Source organism: Somniosus microcephalus, chromosome 2 (genome assembly GCF_052327205.1).
Source record: "Somniosus microcephalus isolate GS21.2 chromosome 2, FLI_Smic_1.0, whole genome shotgun sequence".
Taxonomy (NCBI): Eukaryota; Metazoa; Chordata; class Chondrichthyes; order Squaliformes; family Somniosidae; genus Somniosus; species Somniosus microcephalus.
Window position 1 is genome coordinate 7,277,224 of NC_140988.1, and position 22,973 is coordinate 7,300,196.

The 22,973-nt window shown below is 48.8% G+C and overlaps 1 protein-coding gene across 2 annotated transcripts in view; it reads left to right on the forward strand.

The window, feature by feature from the left end:
* Window positions 1-22,973, forward strand: part of LOC147122526 (uncharacterized protein C4orf54 homolog) — a 50,780-nt gene that overhangs the window by 733 nt on the left and 27,074 nt on the right. For both annotated transcript variants that reach the window (XM_086006246.1, XM_086006237.1), the window contains exon 2: window positions 509-5,188. In XM_086006246.1, the coding sequence (XP_085862372.1) occupies window positions 613-5,175 (4,563 nt within the window). In that variant the 5' untranslated portion in view covers window positions 509-612 and the 3' untranslated portion in view covers window positions 5,176-5,188. The remainder of the gene's footprint in view (window positions 1-508; window positions 5,189-22,973) is intronic.

Genomic DNA, 22,973 nt, shown 5'->3' on the forward strand with positions numbered 1-22,973 from the left:
CATAGAGCACAAGAAGGAGACCATTCGGCCCATCCTGCCAGTACCGGCTCTTTGAAAGAGTTGCTCCAATGAGTGAGTGTCACTCCTCCATGATAACACTTTCCAAAAAAAAGTACTTCATTGGCTGTAAAGCACTTTCGGACGTCCCGAGGTCGTGAGAGGCGCTGAAGTTGTTTCTTCCCCTTTCCTAGCTTCTTTCACAGTCTTGCAACATTCTTAGGAATGCAAAATTCTTATTAAAACGCAGCACTGGTTAAGAAGGCAACATTCTTAGGAGTGCAAAGTTCTTATTAAAACACAGCACTGGTTAAGAAGGCAACATTCTTAAGAATGTAAATTTATTAAAAATGCAGCACCGATAAGAATTTTTTAAAAGTTCAAAAAAACCTGATGCACATGTCTGTGATTTCAGCATAAAAGATGTTGGAACAGAGCAATTGTTGATTGTAATGTGTCCACCCCCCTCCCCTTCAATCGCTGAACTCAAAAGGCTCTTTTGCATTTGCAGGAAGTGCTGTCACTCGGCTGGCGGCTCAGGGAGGGGAGACAGTTCAGCGAATGTCTGTCTGCTGACCTGACGGCGGCTACAGCGCCGCGGAGATCCGCCGCCACATGCTTTGCCTGCAGCTGTCGGTGGCCGGGGCTCTGAATGGGAGCGTGGCCGCCCGTGGCATTGGGGGGCGAGGGGACAGAGCCAGCAGCCAGGCGGCGGCGGTGCGGCTCCTGCGGCTGGAGAGGCGGCGCGGAAACACCGGCGGAGATCCGGCGCAGCGGCGCCCGCCCGTCCTGGCCGAGGAGAGGAGGAGGAGGAGGAGGGAGGCGGCGGAGGACCAGCCGCCGGCCGGCACCCTGACAGGGCGATTGAGCCCCGCCGACTTGCGCCGCACTGGCGCCGGCGGGCAGGAAACTCGGGCGAGCCAGAGCCCAGTCCGCCCCTCCTCCTCCTCCGCCGCCGAACTTTCGGACTATGATACCGCCGTCTGCTCGGAATTTTCCGAGAGCTTCAGCGACTGCGCGGAAACGCCGCCACAGGCAGCCCATAATGATCAGCAAGGCGGTGGCGGGGAAGAGGGATCCGCCAATGGTGCGCCTGCTTTGCGCCCTACTTTTGGAACTCAACTGGGGCGTAAGGACGGCGGCGCTCCGCTGATTTTAACAAGGCCAAGCGAGAATGACTCTTCCGACGTTTTACTGTGGGATAATTTCCTGCCCTGCGCTGGCGACGAGGCGCATTTTATTACCACTCATGAGATCCAACTTTACGAGCTGGACCATGATGGGGATGTCAAATTTGCGGCGGGCGCTGGCTGGGATGTGGAGGGGAGCAGTGCGGCATATTCCTACATGGACACCAGCTCTTTTGAAAGTGATGCATCGGAGGAGGGTTCCCAGACGCCTCGAGGCGCCAGTGTTGCGCCGCCGGGCGAGGCGCCCAGTCCAGGAATGGCCGGCGGGAAGGTGGCGGAGGCGCCCCTGCCTGAGCACGGGAGCTCCGCCGGCCACATTCACTTGTCCATCAGCGCAAGTTCGCGGGCTGTGGGTGAAACGAGCAAGGGACTGGCGCCCGGTGCCAATTCCGAGGGGGAAGCCCAGCAACCTGTGCGGGGAAACTCCGAATCTTTGCCAAAACCCCAGCCAGTGGGGGACAGCACGAACGGCGCAATTCCTGGCGATAAATGCACCGTCCGTGCAAATGTGGGCGGCAAAGCAAATTGCAAAGGCTTTGAATTTTCCAGCGGCGCTTCCAGTGCAGTGAGTGAGCTGGACGACGCTGATAAGGAAGTCCGCACTTTAACTGCCAGAGCCTTTAGAAGTCTCGCTTGCCCCAATGACGAATATCTGGACACTTACTGCGCCGCTGGTAGAACATCGGCCGGGTTGTCATCACTGTCAGAGGGCAACATTGCACTGAACCGCTGGGCCGCCTACGTCGACCTCCAGTGCCGCAATGCAATGGAGAAGAAGGATCCGCGCGAATTTCCTGCCAAAAATGCGAAGGCAAGCATTGAGCCAAAAACAGACGGGCCACCGAGGAGCAGCGACCAAAAGGCAGCGGCTTCGGAATCCAACCAGCATCTACCCCTGGCCCCGCTTAACGCCGGGCAGGAAAACCCGGCGGGCGCAGCAGAAAAGCAAACTTTCTCCAAAATCCAGCTGACGGGCAAATTCGAGCAGATTGGATCCCGGGTCATTACTTTAACCAAGACTTTGAACTTCAGCTACGACGTCAAGGAGCACATCCCGGCCAGGCGAGAGGGCGGAAGGCGTCTTGAATTGGCCAGACATGCGGGGGGATCGCGTTGCGCCGATGCGGTTAAGGAGCCGGCGCCAAAAGAGGAGGGGAGCGAGAACAGCACAGGGACGAGCAAAGCGGCGGAGGCAATGGAGGGCGCGCAGAAGAAATCCAAATTCGCCTCCAATCTCTTGCAGAGCGTTATCTGGAAGAAGATGCAGTTCGAGCAGGAGCTGAAGATGGAGCGGGGGGAGATTTCCGACACCTCGTTCGCCGGGCGGACCAGCCCGCCCGCCGCCGCCGCCTCCTCCGCGGAATTTCCGAAGGCGGCGCCCAGAGATGGCGAGCCGCGGGATTTGCAAAGACCAAATTCCAGCAAGATCTCCAGCGGGAGCTCGCCGAGTTCCCCCGAGCCGCCGGCGAGAGCTGCTGCTGCTGCCTGCCGGGGCTCGGTCGCCGGCAACCCCGAGGTTTCGGCGCAAAGTAAGGTCCAGGCGTTAACTTGCGACGCCGCGGAGGGCGCAAATCCTTCCAAGGGCAACTTGCTCCGGAGCCAGCCCAGCGCATTCAGGTCTTGGAAGGACAGCGGGCTGGAGATGCAGAAGAGCGAGGAGAGTTTGCACCCCAAAGAAAACCAGCAGAGGGGCCAGCGCGTCCGGGCCGAAATCGGTGGGCAAGCCCCAGGCAAAGAAACAAAAATGTCTCATCTCTTTGTGCCCAGCATTCAGAAGCATGCCAAAGAAACGGACCCCGCAGCCACCGACTTGGTGCTAAATGTTAAATATACACCCCAGCCTCAGGAAGGAGCACCGTGCCAAAGGGGAGATTCAACCAGCAACCTTGCAAATTCCAGATCTCCAGAAATCAAAATAAAGCTCCGGAGTCTAAAGGAGAGCAAGCACAGTCCATTTAGTGTTGCCAAGCTACTGACTCCCAATATAGGAAGCAATGCAGCAGCCGGCAAGTCAGCTGATGAGCCCAAATGCCATGCAATCTCCACATTGCTGGCCAGCGACAACCCCGAGGACAACAGAGCGAGAGTGCCTCAGTTCACCGTCAGGGACATAAGGGACAACATCCACAAGCTGCAGGCGCCCATCCACCAGGTCCGGGACGTCAGGAAGCTGGTCAAGAGCTCTTACCACATCCTGACGCTGGACGCCAACCACTTGCACCCGTTGCAGAGCAGCGAGCCCGTCCCCACCAAGCAAGCCGGCCCCCTCTTGCCCATCGTCATCAAGTGCCAGTCGGTGAGCAGGAAGGACCCGGCCGGCGCCCGGCACGGTAGGTTGGTCGATTGCGCCCCCGACCAAGGCTGGAGCGCCGTCTCCAAGGACGCCAACGCCCCGGGGCTGGAGAGCGGCGGCATGCAAAACGGCTCGGCCTTCGTGCACCGTGCGTCCGGCCGCATCCCGCTCAAGGAAGTGGCCCCGGCGGCCCGTGCCAACGCAAGCCCGCCCGCAATGGCTGCTACGACGGGCGCGGAGAAGCTGGGCGCCGGCCACCAGGTGGCCAGCAAGCAGCTGGCGCTGGAGAAGCTGACGGCCGCCGTCAAGACCATGGAGCAGCTCTACGTCTTCGACAAGAACGAGTGGAAGCGCAAGAGCGAGCCCAGTCCTGGGCCCCTGGCGGGCAGCCACGTGCTATCGCTCATCGCCAGTGAGGAAGCTTCGTGCTCTTGCACCTCGGAAGGCGAGGGGGCCCGAGCTCCCGGGCAAGATTCCATTGGGAACGCTGGACCGGAGCGAGCTCCTAGACAAGATTCCATTTGGAACGTTGGACCGGAGCCAGCTCCCGGGCAAGATTCCATTGGGAACGTTGGACCGGAGCCAGCTCCCAGGCAAGATTCCATTCGGAGCGGCCAGACCTGGTGCAAGAGTGTGGGCAGCGAGGGCATCGCCCCGCCACTCTTCACCGTGGCACCGGTGGCCCCGCAGCCCTCTTCCTTCAACCTGAGCGCCAAGGTGACGAGCAGCAGCAGCAGGAAAGTGGGACTGGCGGTCGCCCAATCCCCGCAGCCGCCCGATTTTCGCCTGCTGCGGGCGCAGCGCTGCAAGCCCTGGGAGGAGAGCGAGAAGCCATGCAAGCCGGACTCCGCAACGCAAGCCGAGCAGCAGCAACCGCTCCCGTCCGAATACGAGAACTACCTCACCATCCCCGTCAAGAAGCCCGCCGCCGCGCCCCGTGAACCGCCGCCTCCTCCGTCCGCCGCCTACGCTCTGCCTCCGACGGGCGCTGCCCGCGGGCTGGGCTCCAGCCCCAAACAGCAGCGCCAGGCCCGCGAGGCCTCGCCCGCCACCATCTATCACCGCCCGCAGCCGCAGCTCCTCTGCTTCAGTCCACCCGCGCAGCCGCCGGAGCAGCTCGTCGCGGCCAAAATGCATCCGCCGCCGCCGCAGCCGGTGCTGATGGACACGTGTTTCCCGCTGCCACAGACGCAGCGCAAGATGTTGCTGGATCCCACCACCGGCCAGTGCTACCTGGTCGACACGCCCGTGCAGCCGGCCCGCAAGCGGCTCTTCGACCCGGAGACCGGCCAGTACGTGGAGGTGCCCCTGCCCCAGCAGCAGCCACTGTCGGTGCCCATGTCCCCCATCGCCATCAACCCCGGCACCTACGGCACCACCTACATGCTCTACCCCGGGTTCCTGCCCCCACCGGCCCTGCTCCCGACTCAGCTGTCCCGCACCGAGAGCGAAGGCTGCGAAGCGGAGAAAACGAACAGTGCTTTGAACCAACAGGCTTACATGGAAAGCCCGTATTACTCCCCGACCGGGAAGTCCTTGAACCCTGCACAGACTCTGAGCTCTCAGCACAGGCCCGCCAAAGGCTTCTTAGAAGGCACACCGGTGATCAGCATCACATCGCAGCAAGGGCCCCGCATTATAGCCCCACCTTCCTTTGATGGAACAACAATGAGTTTTGTTGTGGAGCACAGATGAAACACTACCAAATGTAAGTATGCATACTTGGGCAGAAACCTATAGGGGGCAATGCAAACATTAGAGGAGATTTAATCATGTTAGAGTAGAGTCATGAAATCAAATCTGCATACTTTGTTTAATGAGAATCTGCAGGGTATTGCGCTCTGGCCAACGTGAAATATCATGTAATTTAGGAACGGGAGGAGGCCATTCAGCCCCTCGAATGTTCATAGAAATTATCATAGAAATTTACAGCACAGAAGGAGGCCATTCGGCCCATCTTGTCTGTGCCGGCCGACAAAGAGCTCTCCAGCCTAATCCCACTTTCCAGCTCTTGGTCCGTAGCCCTGCAGGTTACGGCACTTCAAGTGCATATCCCAGTACTTTTTAAATGTGATGTGGGTTTCTGCCTCTCCCACCCTTTCAGGCAGTGAGTTCCAGACCCCCACCACCCTCTGGGTGAAAAAAGGTTCCCCTCAACTCCCCTCTAATCCTTCTACCAATTACTTTAAATCTCTGCCCCCTGGTTATTGACGTCTATCTAGGCCCCTCATAATTTTATACGTGCACATGTTTAGAGTACAGTATTGAAATCAAATCTGCATACCTTGTTTAATGAGAATCTAGAGGGTATTACAGTACACTCTTGCCAACGTGAAATATCATGTAATTTAGAAACATGAGTCGGCCATTCAGCCCCTTGAATGTTCCTCCATTCAATTAGATCATGGCTAATCTGTATCTTAGTCATAGTCATAACGGCACAGAAGGAGGCCATTCGGCCCATCGAGTCCATGCCAGCTCTCTATGGAGCAATCCAGTCAGTCCCATTCCCCTGCTCTATCCCCGTAGCCCTGCAAGTTTATTTCCCTCAAGTGCCTGTCCAGTCTCCCATTGAAAAACTTTGGCCCAGAAATTCGGGTCGGGGGCTTCCCGCGGGTGTAAGCCCCCGACCTACACTTACCTAGCGCGCCGGCAGTTGAGCTCTGGGCCTGCGTGGAATTCCGCTCCGGGGCCTGGCCCAGCTGCCGGCGCGCTGTGCTTGCGTGTCCCAGGGGCGTAGTTAATGCGATGCGTCCCCTGGGATCACGTGAGCCATGGGCAGCCAATCGGAGGAGGGAAAAGCCCATTCATAAGATTGACAGAAAGACCTGTCAAAACGTATGAATGCTGAGGGCCCAAAACAGTAGCTAACCTTCAAATAATTTTTTTTTTAAATCACGCTTTTTAAATAAACTATAAATTACATTAAATAACTATTTTAAACAATAATTTAAATTTTTGAAAAAAATAATTTTATAAAAAAACGGGGCTAAAAATAAACTGACCTTGCTTTAAAGTATTTAAAAATAATAAACCTGTGGAAAAAATGTTTTAATTTTAATTAATTGACCACTTACCTTTTAAAATGCAGTCCTTATGCCTGGTTTTTACATTTCTAAATTCTAAAGACTTACCCTCACGGAAAAACCTGTAAAAAAAAACGTAAGTTCAAAGCGCACGCGCAGACTCCCGCGCGCACGCGTTCGACCTCTGAACCCCTTCGTTCAGAGGATCGGAAGTGCCGGTTTCCCGCGCATGCGTAGTGCATGCAGGAAACCGGCACTTCCATCGGGTCCACGCGTGAGTACCCCGTGCGTACTCGCGCGTTGGGACCCGAATTTCTGGGCCATTGAGTGTCTCCGCTTCCATCACTTCCATCGGCAGCGAGTTCCAGGTCCTCGCCACTCGCTGCATAAAAACATTTTTCCTCGCATCCCCCCTGTATCTGTTGCCCAAAATCATAAATCTGTGTCGTTTAGTCCTTGTACCATCAACTAGTGGGAACAGCCAGATTTCCACTGCCCTTTGTCTGAAGAAGTGCTTCCTGACATCACCCCTGAACGGCCTGGCTCTAATTTTAAGGTTACGCCCCCTTGTTCTGGACTCCCCCCACCAGAGGAAATAGTTTCTCTCTATCTACCCTATCGACTCCTTTAACCATCTTAAACACCTGTTAGATCACCCCTTCCTCAAGGGAATACAATAACATTTATAAGAAATGTAAAGTTGTAGCTTGGATTTTGGATGCATTAACAATACTTGGTTAACCTCTTAAGTCTCTCTGATTAGGGATGGACACACAGCTGCCCTTGCTCATTCCTCCTGCCAATTTGTTCTCCTGTTGTCCATAAAACCATAAAATCTTGCATCTTTGTTGGAGCACAGTTTACTGTTGGTTTCCAGTACATAACGGAAATGAGCCATTCTTCATGTGCAAGCCTAGTGGACAAATTCAATAGCAAATTGACTATAATCTTACAGTGGGGCTGTTCTCAACTGGCGTCAATGGGGCAGAAGCGGACTGAAAGTGGCATCGGGTCACGTACTGCCCCGTTTTATGCTGGTGCTCTGGCCACCGCCATCTTGGGTAGGGCCCTGAGACAGGCGGCCAGTGCACCCGCCCATTCCAGGCAGGAGGCCACTTGTAATATGCAAATTGGATTCGGGTGACGTACCTCGGACCCTGATTGCAATTTTGAGGTACAGATGAGTGGAGTGTGGATCGCCGACACACCGCCCATTTGCACTGGCATTGAGCAGCCTGACCAGCGGTCCTTAAAGAGGAAGGCCGCTTAAAAAAAACGATATTCTCAAGTTTTATTTTTGTTTGGCTAGTAGGAGTGCCCCTCCTGGACTCAGAAGTTAACTCTGCCCACTGACGGTCCATGTGAGATCATCGACCCCCCCCCCATCCCCCCAGGATTGTCTCTTCTTCACCCTCCGCAGTTCCGATTGGTAGGGCCTGGACAATTTCCCGCCCTCCCCAACTAGCGAGCTGCCTCAGAGCGCCGGTTTCACAGCCTAAAACTGGCTTGAGCCTCGCGGTGATGGCAACAAGCGGCAGCGAGCGATCACTGCCTGTCGACCGCCTGGTACACGCCTAAAATTCAGACCGGCCCCAGTGAGTGCAAGCAAGTCCCTTTGACTGCAAAGGCGTCATTAATCAACCTTGAACCTGTCCCCACCCATTGGCCTCACACGCACGCATTCCCAACAGGGATCATCACCAGTGGGAACCCTGGGCACTGGCTCCCCCTGGGTCACTGAGGTCACTCACAATGTCCGACCACTGCCCCGGCAGAACCAGCATTGAGTAATCACTGGTTAGGCCTCAGCTGGAGTAATGTGTTCAATTGTGGGCACCACACTTTAGGAAGAACGTGAAGGCCTGGGAGAGGGTGCAGAGGAGATTTACTAGAATGGTACCAGGGATGCGGGTCTTTAGTTATGTGGGCAGACTAGCGAAGCTGGGGTTGTTCTCCTTGGAGCAGAGAAGGTTAAGGGGAGATTTAATAGAGGTGTTCAAAATCATGAAGGGTGTTGATAGAGTAAATAAGGAGAAATTGTTTCCAGTGGCAGGAGGGTCGGTAACCAGAGGACACAGATTGAAGATAATTGGCAAAAGAACCAAAGGCAAAATGAGGAAAAAATTTTAATGCAGCGAGTTGTTGTGATCTGGAATGCGCTGCCTGATAGGGCGGTGGAAGCAGATTCAATAACTTTCAAAAGGGAATTGGATATATAGTTGAAGGGGAGAAAATAGTAGGGCTGCGGGGAAACTAATTGGAGAGCCCTGTCAAAGAGCCGGCACTGGTCCGATGGGCCGAATGGCCTCCTCCTGTGCTGTGTCATTCTAGGACCTTTGGAACTTCCTAGTCGAATAGCTCACCTACTCAATGACTGAATGAATCAGTCATCCATCAGGGAAACCAAGTTCACACTAAAAGTAAACCCAAATATATTGCTATTCCTTCTCAAACTCAAGTGGGCAAAGTCCGCACTCACGTCCGCACCAATTTCCATTCTGCCAAGTTCTGGCTTGGATCAGTCATCCTGCCCAAGTTTCCTTAATATCAAAATACAAGTCTGGAGTTTGTACTGTTCCCTGGAGAATGTTGTTCTCGGTGCTTAATGATCGTTCTGGAGATGGTTACAATGGTCAGGTGCGTTTCAAACAAAATTCCTGCTTCCCTGTATTGAACTGAACAAAGCAACCTTTTCTATTTGTTGGAAGCTGTAAACAGAGCGAATAAACATCAGGTCATTTTTTTTTTACTGTCAGCACAAAGTGAGTTTTGCTTTACTAGAAAAAATGAGTACTCTTTGCAAAGCTTGCCCCCGCCTCAGCCCACCTGCTGAAACGCTCATCCATGCCTCTGTTACCTCCAGACTCGACTATTCCAACGCTCTCTTGGCCAGTCTCCCACCTTCCACCCTGCATAACCTTCAGCTCATCCAAAACTTGGCTGCCCCGTGTCCTAACCCGCACTAAGCCCTGTCCACCCATCACCCCCTGCGCTCGCTGATCTACATTGGCTCCTGGTCAGGCAACGCGTTGATTTTAAAATTCTCATCCTTGTTTTCAAATCCCTTTGTGACCTCCTCCAGCCCTTCAGCCCTCCGAGAGCTCTGCCCGCCTCCAATTCTGGCCTCTTGCGCATCCTTAATTTTCATCGCTCCACCATTGGCGGCCGTGCCTTTAACTGCCTGGGCCCTAAGCTCCGTAATTCCCTCCCTCTCCTCCTTTAAGGCGTTCCTTAAAACCTCCCTCTTTGACCAAGCTTTTGGTTGCCTGTCCTAACATCTCCTTATGTGGCTTGCTATCAAACTTTCTTTGATCTTCGCTCCTTGGGGCGTTTCACGACATTAAAGGTGCCATGTAAATGCAAGTTGAAACTTATAAAATTCTCTCATTGAAACTTATAAAATTCTAACAGGACTAGACAGACTAGATGCAGGAAAGATGTTCCCGATGGCGGGGGAGTCCAGAACCAGGGGTCACAGTCTAAGGATAAGGGGTAAGCCATTTAGGACAGAGATGAGGAGGAATTTCTTCACCCAGAGAGTGGTGAACCTGTGGAATTCTCTACCACAGAAGGCAGTTGAGGCCAATTTATTAAACATATTCAAGAAGGAGTTGGATATATTTCTTAAGGCTAAAGGGATCAAGGGATATGGGGAGAAAGCAGGGACAGGGTACTGAATTTGGATGATCAGCCATGATCTCATTGAATGGCGGAGCAGGCTCGAGGGGCCGAATGGCCTACTCCTGCTCCTATCTTCTATGTTTCTATGTTTAAGTTGTTGTAGATAGGAGTGGTATGTGGGTGCAGTATATATTATATAGTCTAAACACTAAGATCAGAGAAGTAACAACATAAAATAGAGCTTTTATTAAAACAGGACAGTTTTTTTACTGCTAGTGTTGGCTTTAATTTTAAAAAGTGAGATACCATAAAATGAGTTTTAAATATTTTTAAATCAGAATAATTGAGCATCACTCCTGTAGATTTATTCTCTGTGTTGTTCAGTTTTCCCATCCCTTGTCCCCTCAAAACTTGTTTGAATAGTGGGCGACGAGCTTTCTACAGGGAAAGGTAGGAGAAGGAATTTTCTTTCTCCAAGGTGAAATGGTCAACTTTCTTGGCGCGCCCCGTACAGCAGTAAAAGTTATAAACCGTGGAAATTTATTACTCACGACTAAAATTACTGCAGGTACTCTCGCCTGCAACTACAGCAGTATGAGCGGAATGTCTTAAATGACTAGTTACGTTGCTGCTCTGTCTTTCAGGCATTGCAGAGTTTATCAGCCCTCGGTCACCGGGGAAAGGTTTGTGAGATGGAGGGGGGGGGAGGGGTGGATAGCTTGGAAAATGGGCGGAGAAGAGAAGTTACAACAAAGTCGGATCACGCTGGCGATATAAAATTGGGAGGTGTGGCAAATTGTGACGCAGGTTGCAAAAGGCTGCAGGAGGACATAAACAGGCTAGCAGGATGGGCAGGTAGGCAGCAGATACAGTTTAGCATAGAAAAATGTGAAGTAATACATTTTGGATGTAAGAATAGGGCAAGAAAGTACACCTAAAATGGTAAGATTGTAAATGGAGTAGAAGTGCAGGTGGATCTTGGTGTGCAGATGCAGTCATTAAATGTGGCAGCCCAAATGTTGTAGACCATTCAGCCCCTCGAGCCTGTTCCGCCATTCAATGAGATCATGGCTGATCTGTATCTTAACTCCATCTACCTGCCTTGGTTCCGTAACCCTTAATACCCTTACCTAACAAAAATCTATCAATCTCAGTTTTGAAATTTTCAATTGACCCCCCCCAGCCCAGCCTCAACAGCTTTTTGGAGGCGAGTGTTCCAGATTTAAAAGGCAAACCAAATCCTTGTTTTTGATCCTAGAAGCATTGAACATAAAAGCAAAGAAGGTAATGTTTCACTGATGGAGGACTTTAAAATTATGAAAGGGTTTGATGAGGTAGACAAATAAATGTTGCCGCTTGTGGGAGAGACCAACACTAGGGGCCATGAATATAAGGTAGTCACTTCTATCTTGTATGTTCTTGCTGTTCCCTTTTGGGGATCAGTGTGAAGATTTGCAGGCTGATTAACAGTCTGACTGGTCACGTTAACGCTCCTTCCATGGCCATAACCATCTATATACCAGCTGATAGGGTGGTTAGTCCTCTACAGCAGGAGGGTTTTATGGGCTTCCACAACCCATACGATGAGGGGGGGCCATTCGCACTCACTGGACACGAGTATCCCACTGGAGGTCAACCCAGAATTCAAAGCCGGAGCTCCAACACCACTCACTGGGACTGTCGGAAGTGGGGTTTGAACCCTGCACCTTCTGGCCCACAGGCACTGCGCCAAAGGCTTGCTCCAGGTAGTCACTAATAAATCCAATAGGGAATTCAGGAGAAACCTCTTTACCCAGTGAATGGTGAGAATGTGGAACTCGCTACCACAGGGAGTGGTTGAGGCGAATAGCAGAGATGCATTTAAGGAGAAGCTAGATAAGTACATGAGGGGAAAAAGGGATAGAAGGGTATGTTGATGGGGTGAGATGAGGAGGCTCGTGTGGAGCATGAACACTGGCATAGACCAGTTGATCCGAATTGCTGTAAATTCTATGTAATTCTACATACAGGAAACTTTTTTATCTGGGACCGGCGTGGTGCCAGATGATCAATAAGTCTGGATTACAGAGAGGTATACTTACCAAGGTACGAGAGCCCCGTACACGGCCACAAGTGCAGGAGCCCCGGTTACACGGTACTTGTGCAGGAACCCCGGTTGCATGGCCACAGATCCAGGAACCCTGGTTACACGGCTACTAATACAGGAAACTTTCGTTTAAACGGAGGTTAAATCTCCGGAATGCTCTATCCACCGGCAAAATTCAGGAGTCGGTTCAGATAAAAAAAAATTACTTTTCGTTGCTTTTTTTCTCCATTCCTGGCTCTGCAAGCGTCTAGCTGAAGCTGTTGCTTAGCTACAGAGACGCTTGCGAGCTGCGCCAACTGTTTTGAAGCTGTTGCTAAGCAACAGGGTTTGTTGCTAGATACGGAGCTCAGAAGCTCCATATGTTTTAACATTAGCGCTGGTTTCTCCGGCAGTGTTGATCGACCGGCACCAGCTCGGTCCCGTCAGTGCCGGATACCAGAAAGTTTCCTGTATATAGTAAAACTTATCTGAACCTACTCCTGAATTTTGCCAGTTTAGAGAGATTTCCGGATATTTAGGTGCCGGTTAAAAGGGAGTTTCCTGTAATTTGTACAAGGTCTTATTCAGACTGCAGTTGGAGATTTGTGTGTTGTTCTGGGCATCCCATTATAGGAAGGAAATAAAGGCAATGAAAAAGGTGCAGGGCTAGCAGAGATAAAAGGTTACAGTTATGTAGAGGAACTTGAGAAGTCAAGACTTTCGCACCGGTACTGAGAAGATTATGGGGGAAACCTGATAGAGGCCTTCAAGGTTATGATGAGGGAAGTAGTGGTCGACGGTTTGTATTAGTCAGCCAGATGGTAATGAGAAGACACAAGTTTAAGGGAAGCACAAAAAAGAATTTAAAGGGAGGTTAGAAAAAATGTTCTTTACACTGGCCGGCTAGAATGTGGAATTCTCTGCCCCAAGCTAGCACTGAAGTCGTTTTACAAAAGCAAAATACTGCGGATGCTGGAAATCTGAAATAAAAACAGAAAATGCTGGAAATGCTCGGCGGGTCAGGCAGCATCTGTGGAGAGAGAAACCGAGTTAACGTTTCAGGTCGATGACCCTTCGTCAGAACTGGAAAAAGTTAGAGATGCAGGAAAAGGGGGGAGGGGAGGAAAGAACAAAAGGGGCGGTCTGTGATAGGATGGAGGGCAGGAGAGATTAAATGACAAAAGGGATGATGGTACAAGGCAAAAGGAGATGGTAATGGGACAAGTTAAGAAACAAAAGATGGGTCTAGAGGACTAAATGGAAATGGCAGAATCAACAACAGCTGCTGTCTGAAAAAATGGGGGCGGAGGTTATGATCAGAAATTGTTGAACTCAATGTTGAGTCGGGAAGTCTGTAAAGTGCCAAATCGAAAGATGAGGTGCTGTTCCTCGAGCGTAGGTTGAGCTTCATTGGAACAGTGTAGGAGGCTGAGGACCGAGAGGTCAGGGTGGGAGTGGGGCGGAGAATTAAAATGGCAGGCGACCGGAGGCTCGGGGTCATGCTTGCGGACTGAACGGAGGTAAAGTTCATAAATTCCTTTAAAGAGGAATTATATAGTGTCTTGAAAGAGAGAAATATTAAAGGGCACGGGGAGCAAGCAGGAGAGGGGATCGAGTTGGGTGCAGAAAAGACAATGGCCCAGAAATTCAGGTCGGGGGCTTCCCGCGGGTGTAAGCCCCCGACCTGCACTTACCTTGCGCGCCGGCCGTTGAGCTGTAGGGCCCCGTGGAATTCCGCTCCGGGGCCTGGTCCAGCTGCCGGCGTAGTTAGTGCGATGCGTCCCCTGGGATCACGTGAGCCATGGGCAGCCAATCGGAGGAGGGAAAAGCCCATTCATAAGATTGACAGGTAGACCTGTCAAAACTTATAACTACTACGGGCCCAAAATAGCAGTAAAACTTCAAATAATTTTTTTTTTTAATCACACTTTTTAAATAAACTATAAATTACATTAAATAACTTTTAAACAATTTAAATTTTTGAAAAAAATAATTTTATATTCTAACGGGCCTAAAAATAAACTTACCTTGCTTTAAAGTATTTACAAATAATAAACCTGTGGAAAAAATGTTTTAATTTTAATTAATTCACCACTTACCTTGTAAAAAGCAGGCCTTACGCCTGCTTTTTAAATGTGTAAACCCTGCAGGCTTACCCTCCCGGGAAAATCTGTAAAAAAAAACTAAGTTCAAAGCGCACGCGCAGCCTCCCCTGCGCACGCATTCGACCTCTGAACCTCTTCGTTCAGAGGATCGGAAGTGCCGGTTTCCCGCGCATGCGCAGTGCATGCAGGAAACTGGCAATTCCATTGGGCCTACAGGTGAGTACCCCGTGCGTACTCACCCGTGGAGACCCGAATTTCTGGGCCAATGTCGCAGATTTGACAAACCAAATGGTCCGTTTCTGTGCTGGAACATTGTGATTCTTTCCTTCCTATAATTCCGTCCTGGGCCAATATTAATCCCTCAACCAACATCACTAAAACAATTTGCGACTGTCTGTCTAGAATGTTCACCCTAGATGTATTCATCTCTCCACCTCTCTACCGAAAGAAAAATCTCTCAAACAAACATTTCTTCAGATAAACTTTCCGACTCGTTTGATAATCTATCTCGGTACCCCAACACCCCTCTGTGAAGCAATTAAATTAAATGCTCTATAAAAATTGCTGCTTTAGCAACAACCTAAGTCGAGTATGATAATGCACCAAAATATGCTGCTCTGTGACTTTGCTGTCTCTCATTACTCTCTCCATTGCATGCGTTTAACAGCTGCACAATGTTGATTCAGCTAGCACAATACTTTGGTGAAGGATCTTTGCAAAGTAGTAGAATTTATAATCCTCAGCAGATCTCCAGTGTCTTAGCATATCTTCTGACTCACCCGACACTAGGAGTATTCTAACCTGTTAATGCATAATGTATTATATATAACACGTGAATCTCCCACCACGTTGTTCCTGGCAAGTCAGATGATGTACAATGATGGGAGCTTTATTTCATGTGGCACGATAGGTATTATTCTGCAACAAAAGCAAAATACTGCGGATGCTGGAAATCTGAAATAAAAACAGAAAATGCTGGAAATACTCAGCCAGTCAGGCAGCATCTGTGGAGAGAGAAACAGAGTTAACGTTTCAGGTCGATGACCTTTTGTCAGAACTGAAAGAAGTTAAAGATGTAACGTGGGTTAATAAGGCCATAAAAAAAGCAAACACAGCACTGGGGTTCATTTCCAGAGGGATTACATTGAAAAGCAGAAAAGTTGTGTTAAACTTGTATCGAACCTTGGTTAGACCACACTTGGAGCACTGTGCGCAGTTCTGGCCTCCATATTATGAAAAGGATATAGAGGCATTGGAGAAGGTGGAAAAAAGATTTACAAGAATGATACCAGAACTGAGAGATTATACCATACTTACGGGGACCAGGCAGGAAAGTGGAGTTGATGTCAAAGTTCAGCTATGATCTTATTGAATGGTGGAGCAGGGGGCTTATTCCTGCTCCTATTCCTTATGTTCTCGAGGAAAGATTGAACAGGCTGGGGCTCTTTTCTCTAGAAAAGAGAAGGCTGTGGGGTGACCTGATAGAGGTCTTTAAAATTATGAAAGGGTTCGATAGGGTAGACGTAGAGAAGATGTTTCCACTTGTGGGGGAGACCAGAACTAGAGGCCATCAATATAAGAGAGTCACTAATAAATCCAATAGGGAATTCAGGAGAAACTTCTTTCCCCAGAGAGTGGTGAGAATGTGGAACTCGCTACCACAGGGAGTGGTTGAGGTGAATAATATGGATGCATTTAAGGGGAAGCTGGATAAACACATGAGGGAGACAGGAATAGAAGGATAGGGCGATAGGGTGAGATGAAGAGGGGCGGGAGGAGGCTGGTGTGGAGCCTAAACACCGGCACCGACCAGTTGGGCCGAATGGCCTGTTTCTGGGCTGTAAATACTTTGTAGTAGTTTGTAACAGTTTTACAAAAAAGTGCCGAGCTGGGGAAATGGGCGGGTATTATTCGGCTGCTGTGGTGCAACTTTGAGCAAGCTGCCCTGTCCCTTTTTAAAGCCGAATTGTTGCAAGTAAGCAGGCGCCTGAGGTAAAGTGGAGGTTAATCGCTGCAGATTGGGGAAGTTTTCAGTTTGTAAATTTATGCCTGCTGGATCAGAAGCAAAGCAACATGAAGCAACCACTCACACTCGTAGTGTTGCAGGAATTGCACACTTACAACATCAGCGTGAAATGGCTGCTCTTTCTGTTATTTTCTTAACTTTTTTTTTGACAGTCTGAGCAGTGACATCTGAATTGTGGCACTTTCAAAATTTTATAAAGAATGGACTGATGCAATTATTTCCGATTTATTTTTTAAGCTGGCCAGTACAGTGCTAGTTCAATTTGTATTAACGTTAATTACTTGGCCTGCTAGAGCTGCCTCATAGAAAATGCCACACTGTTTTGTTTTGGTGTGATTTTAAGGCAGTGCAGATTGAGAAAGTCAAACTTAGGTTGTTGTGCTGCTGTAAATAGCTCCCAGCTACTTGCCCTTTCTAATATTATATACTTTCGAAGCTGTGCCAAGTAGCCAGTTGCTGACATTCAAAACAAAGTTGTTGATCACTGTGTTATAATTACAAAGTATTTGCAGCACAGAAACAGGCCATTCTGCCCAACAGGTGCATGCCAGTGTTTATGCTCCACACGAGCCTCCTCCCGCCCCTCTTTGTCTCACCCTCTCACCATCTCCTTCTATTCCTTTCTCGCTCATGTGTTTATCCAGCTTCCCCTTAAATACATCTATGCTAGTCGCCTCAACCACTCCCTGTGGTAGCGAGTTCCACATTCTCACCAATCTCTGGGTAAACAAAGAAACATAGAAGATAGGAGCAGGAGTAGGCCATTCGGCCCCTCGAGCCTGCTCTGCCATTTAATGAGATCGTGGCTGATCATCCAAACTCAGTACCCTGTCCCTGCTTTCTCCCCATATCCCTTGATCCCTTTAGCCTTAAGAAATATATCTAACTCCTTCTTGATTATATTTAATGAATTGGCCTCAACTGCCTTCTGTGGTAGAGAATTCCACAGGTTCACCACTCTCTGGGTGAAGAAATTCCTCCTCATCTCAGTCCTAAATGGCTTACCCCTTATCTTTAGCCTGTGACCCCTGGTTCTGGACTCCCCGGCCATCGGGACCATCCTTCCTGCATCTAGTCTGTCTAGTCCTGTTAAGAATTTTATAAGTTTCAATGAGAACCCCTCTCATTCTTCTAAACTCCAGCGAGTATAAGCCCAATCGACCCATACTCTCCTCATACGTCATTCCTGCCATCCCAGGTATCAGTCTGGTGAATCTTCGCTGCACTCCCTCCATGGCTAGAACATCCTTCCTCAGATAAGGCAACTAAAACTGCACACAATACTCAAGGTGTGGTCTCACCAAGGCCCTGTACAACTGCAGCAAGACATCCTTGTTCCTGTACTTGAATCCTCTCACTACGAAGGCCAACATACCATTTGCCTTCTTAACCACCTGCTGCACCTGCATGCTTGCCTTCAGCGACTGGTGCACAAGGACACCCAGGTCTCGTTGCACTTCCCCTTCTCCCAATCTATTGCCATTCAGATAATAATCTGCCTTCCTGTTTTTGCCACCAATGTGGATAACCTCGCATTTATCCACATTATACTACATCTGCCCAATCACCCAACCTGTCCAAATCATCCTGGAGTTTCTCGGCATCCTCCTCACAGCACACACGCCCACCCAGCTTTGTATCATCTGCAAACTTGGAGATATTACATCTAGTTCCCTCGTCTAGATCATTAATATATATTGTGAATAGCTGGGGCCCTAGCACCGATCCCTGCGGTACCCCATCATTCACTGCCTGCCACTCGGAAAAAGACCCGTTTATTCCAACTCTTTGCTTCCTGTCTGCCAACCAGTTCTCTATCCAAGTCAGTACCTTGCCCCCAATCCCTTGTGCTTTAATTTTACACGCTAATCTCTTATGCGGGACATTATCAAAAGCCTTCTGAAAGTCCAAATATACCACATCCACTGGTTCTCCCTTATCTATTCTACCAGTTACATCCTCAAAAAATTCCAGTAGATTAGTCAAGCACGATTTACCTTTTGTAAATCCATGTTGACTTTGTCCGATCCTGTCACTGTTTTCCAAGTGCTCTGCTATTACATCTTTTATAATGGACTCTAGCATTTTCCCCACTACCGATGTCAGACTTACCGGTCTATAATTCCCCGTTTTCTCTCTACCACCTTTTTTGAATAGTGTGGTAACATTAGCTACCCTCCAATCCATGGGAACTGTTCCAGAGTCTATAGAATTTTGGAAGATGACCAGCAATGCATCTACTATTTCTAGGGACACTTCCTTAAGTACCCTAGGATGTAGATTATCAGGCCCTGGGGATTTATCGGCCTTCAATCCCGTCAATTTCCCTAACGCCATTTCCCTACAAATACTGATTTCATTCAATTCCTCCCTCTCATTAGACCCTATGTTCCCTGACATCTCTGGGAGGTTATTTGTGTCCTCCTTTGTGAAGACAGAACCAAAGTATGTATTTAATTGGTCTGCCATTTTTTTGTTCCCCATTATAAATTCCCCTGATTCTGACTGCAAGGGATCTACGCTTGACTTCACCAATCTTTTTCTCTTCACCTATCTATAGATAAAGAAGTTTCTCCTGAATTCCCCATGGGATTTATAAGTGACTATCTTACATTTATGGTCCCTATTTCTGGTCTCGCCCCACAAGTGGAAATATTTTCTCTACGTCTACCCTATCGAACCCTTTCATAATCTTGAAGACCTCTAACCAGTCACCCCTCTAATCTTAACTTCCTCCCCTTTTTATTCCAACCTCTGTGAGGTAAAAGCCAACATTTTTCTGGAGAAAAGAGCCCCAGCCTGATCAATCTTCCCCGATAGGTATAACCTCTCCATTCTGGTATCATTCTAGTAATTCTGTTTTGCACCTTAACCAGTGCCTCTATGTTCTCTTTATAATATGGAGACCGGAACCGTACGCGCTACTCCAAGTGCGGTCTAACCAAGGTCCTATACAGGTTCAATTATAATGTTAAAATTCTACTTGTAGATACAGCTTATTAACGATGGTCTATTTGCTAGTTAACATTTAATTGAGCAGACTAATAAAAAGAAGCAATCAGAATTTTAAAGGAAAGGGGGAGGTGCTAATAGTATTCCATGGGAGTCTCTTTGGGTTCTGAAAGCAGACAGAGAGAACAGGAGGCGGCCATTCAGCCATTCAATTAGATCATGGCTGATCTGTATCTCCACTCCATCCACCCGCCTTGGTTCCATAACCCTTCATACTCTTACCCAACGAAAATCTATCAATCTAATTTTTGAAATTTTCAATTGACCCCCAGCCTCAACAGCTGTCTGGGGGAGAGAGTTCCAGATTTCCACTACCCAATAACTGCCTTGTAACATGCATCATAGAATCACAGAATCATAGAAATTTACAGCACTGAAGGAGGCCATTCGGCCCATCGTGTCTGTGCCGGCCGACAAAGACCTATCCAGCCTAATCCCACTTTCCAGCTCTCGGTCCACAGTCCTGTAGGTTACGGCACTTCAGGTGCATTTCCCAGTACTTTCTAAATGTGATGAGGGTCTCTGCCTCTACCACCCTTTCAGGCAGTGAGTTCCAGACCCCCACCACCCTCTGGGTGAAAAAAGTTCTCCTCAACTCCCCTCTAAACCTCCAACCAATTATTTTAAATCTCTGCCCCCTGGTTATTGACCTCTCTGCCATGGGAAATAGGTCCTTCGTATGTGCTCTATCTAGCCCCCTCATAATTTTATCCACCTCAATCAAGTCTCCCCTCAGCCTCCTCTGTTCCAAAGAAAAGAACCCCAGCCTATCCAATCTTTCCTCATAGCTAAACTTCTCCGGTCCTGGCAACATCCTCGCAAATCTCCTCTGTACCCTCTCTAGTGTCTGCCACCTTGTATCAAGCTGTCATTTCAGATGTCAAAATATTACATAAATAAAATGTTGAACACCTGCTTTTCAAATAAAATGAAAACCGCTTATTTTTTTATTTTAATCGGAATGAACATTGTATGTAATAGGTTCTAACTAAAGGGTTCAAGTTGTAAATCATAAAAGAGATCTTCAAGCACTTTATAACTGTCACACGAAAGGGAAAATTGGGATGCTGTCTTGAATCCTCCTTGCCCTGTTACCGACATTTAAAATCTTGCAAAGGTCGTGCATTTCCTGTCCCCAAACCTTGCTTCCTGTTGTCACAATTTTTGGTTGCGCGTTCTTCTCAACACTTAACCATTGTAAATTGCTATGTCAACATTTCCTATTCAATTTTGCTATGTCAACTGTCATAGTGTAGTTGCATGCTCTGGCCACTAGGTGGCCGAATTTCTGAAGTTTCTCCCAATTCTGTTGCCATCTTGAATTTTTTTTTAAATGTATTCATCAATTGATCTTGACCCAGTGGACAGCATCAAAATGCTAACTAAATTTTTTAAAATGCAATACTCCTCCCGGCCACGATCTTAGTGGCCAGAACAGGATGCAATACTGAAGGTGCAGCCTGACCAGAGCATTATATGTATTTATTTGCAAAGCTCTATATGTAATGTAATGAAATGGGTGGCAGTCGGGTGAATGGGTGAGATTAGTTTACTATGTGAGGGCGAGTGTATGCACACACATGCGCTGCTGTGCTCTGTGGTCCTGTGCCTCTTTTTTTTGTAAGCCCATCTCAAACCTTCACATCCCTAATCTATGACATGCTGCAGAGCCTGGACGTGTACCACTGTGGAACACTCCGATACGCTCCCGGGGAAGGCAGAACACCGGCCCTCTCTGGCTGTGAGCAACCCTGGTCCAACAGCAGCAGCCCAAGGAACTTCTTGAGATCGCGGGCAGAACTTCGATGGGGGCGTATAATGGGCGGTCGAGGCTCAGCCTCCCATTGTGGATGCCGCTGCTGCCGGTCGAGTTGAAGTTGTGGCCCGCGCGCAGTTTCAGTGTTTTCGGTTGTTCGCTCACTGAAAAGAAAATATTGTCGCCATCACAAAGAGAACACTTCCAGAGAGAAAGGAGGTGCGGGCAGGGGGGTGAAAAGAGAGCGATCGCTGCTGCCGAACACAGCCATGGCAGGAGAAGAAAATCTGTGCCAGCAAAACACAGTAAACATCCATTTTTATTAATTTTCTCAATGTTATTAATTTTCTTCTCCTTTCCCTTCACTTGGAGCTTGTGCACCGTACAAATAAATCTCCGTAACCCTTCCCCCCCCCCCCCGCGAAAATATCACACATTAATACTTAAACCAACCCGCGCTATTATTACACATTATTAAACCAACCCATAGCTCCATAGATTCCATAGATTCAGGCCTGCGATATGACTATATTATTACAGTTCTTTGCGTTCTTTGAGGATGTAACTAGTGGAGTAGACAAAGGGGAACTGGTAGATGTGTATCTGGATTTTCAGAAGGCCTTCGATAAAGTCCCACACAAGAGGTTGGTGAACAAAATTAGGGCACATGGAATTGGGGGTAATATACAAGCATGGATTGAGAATTGGTTAACAGACAGAAAATAAAGAGTAGGGATAAACTGGTCTTTTTCAGGATGGCAGGCTGTGACTAGTGGGATACCGCAAGGATCGGTGCTTGGGCCCCAGCTATTCACAATCCATATCAATGATTTGGATGAGGGGACTAAATGTAACATTTCCAAATTTGCTGATGATACAAAGCTAGGTGTCAGTGTCAGTTGTGAAGAGGCTTCAGGGGGATCTCGACAGGCTCTGAGTGGGCGAGAACATGGCAGATGGAATATAATGTGGATAAATGTGAAGTTATCCACTTTGGTAGAAAAAACAGAAAGGCAGAGTATTTCCTAAATGGTGAAAGATTGGGGAATGCAGATGCTCAAAGGGACCTGGGTGTCCTTGTACATGAATCACTGAAAGTGAATGTGCAGGTGCAGCAAGCCATTAGGAAGGCAAATGGTATGCTGGCCTTCATTACAAGAGGATTTGAGTACAGGAGTAAAGAAGTCTTACTCCAATTATGTAGGGCCTTGGTGAGACCACACCTGGAGTACTGTGTACAATTTTGGTCTCCTTACCTAAGGAAGGATATACTTGCCATAGAGGGAGTGCAACGAAGGTTCACGAGATTGATTCCTGGGATGGCGGGACTGTTGTATGAGAAGAGATTGAGTAATCTAGGCCTGTATTCTCTTGAATTCAGAAGAATGAGAGGGGATCTCATTGAAGCATACAAAATTATTACAGGGCTTGATAGGACGGATGCTGGGAGAATGTTTCCCTTGGCTGGGGAGTCCAGAACCAGGGGCCACAGCCTCAAGATAAAGGGTAGGCCATTCAGGACTGAGATGAGAAGACATTTCTTCACTCAGAGGGTGGTGAATCTTTGGAATTATCTACCCCAGAGGGCTGTGGAGGCTCAGTCATTGGGTATATTCAAAACAGGAATCGATAGATTTCTGACGAGTAAGAGCATCAAGGGATATGGCGATAGGGCCGGTGAATGGAGTTGAGGCAGAAGATCAGCCATGATCTCATTGAATGGCGGAGCAGGCTTGAAGGGCCGAATGGCCGACTCCTCCTATTTCTTATGTTCTTATACATTCAGACTTAAACCACCACAGATTTATGTGCAGAATGCTTCTGCACAGCTTCCGGTTCGTTGGCAGCAGTCACTCCGTCCCATTAAACACCCCGCCTGAAC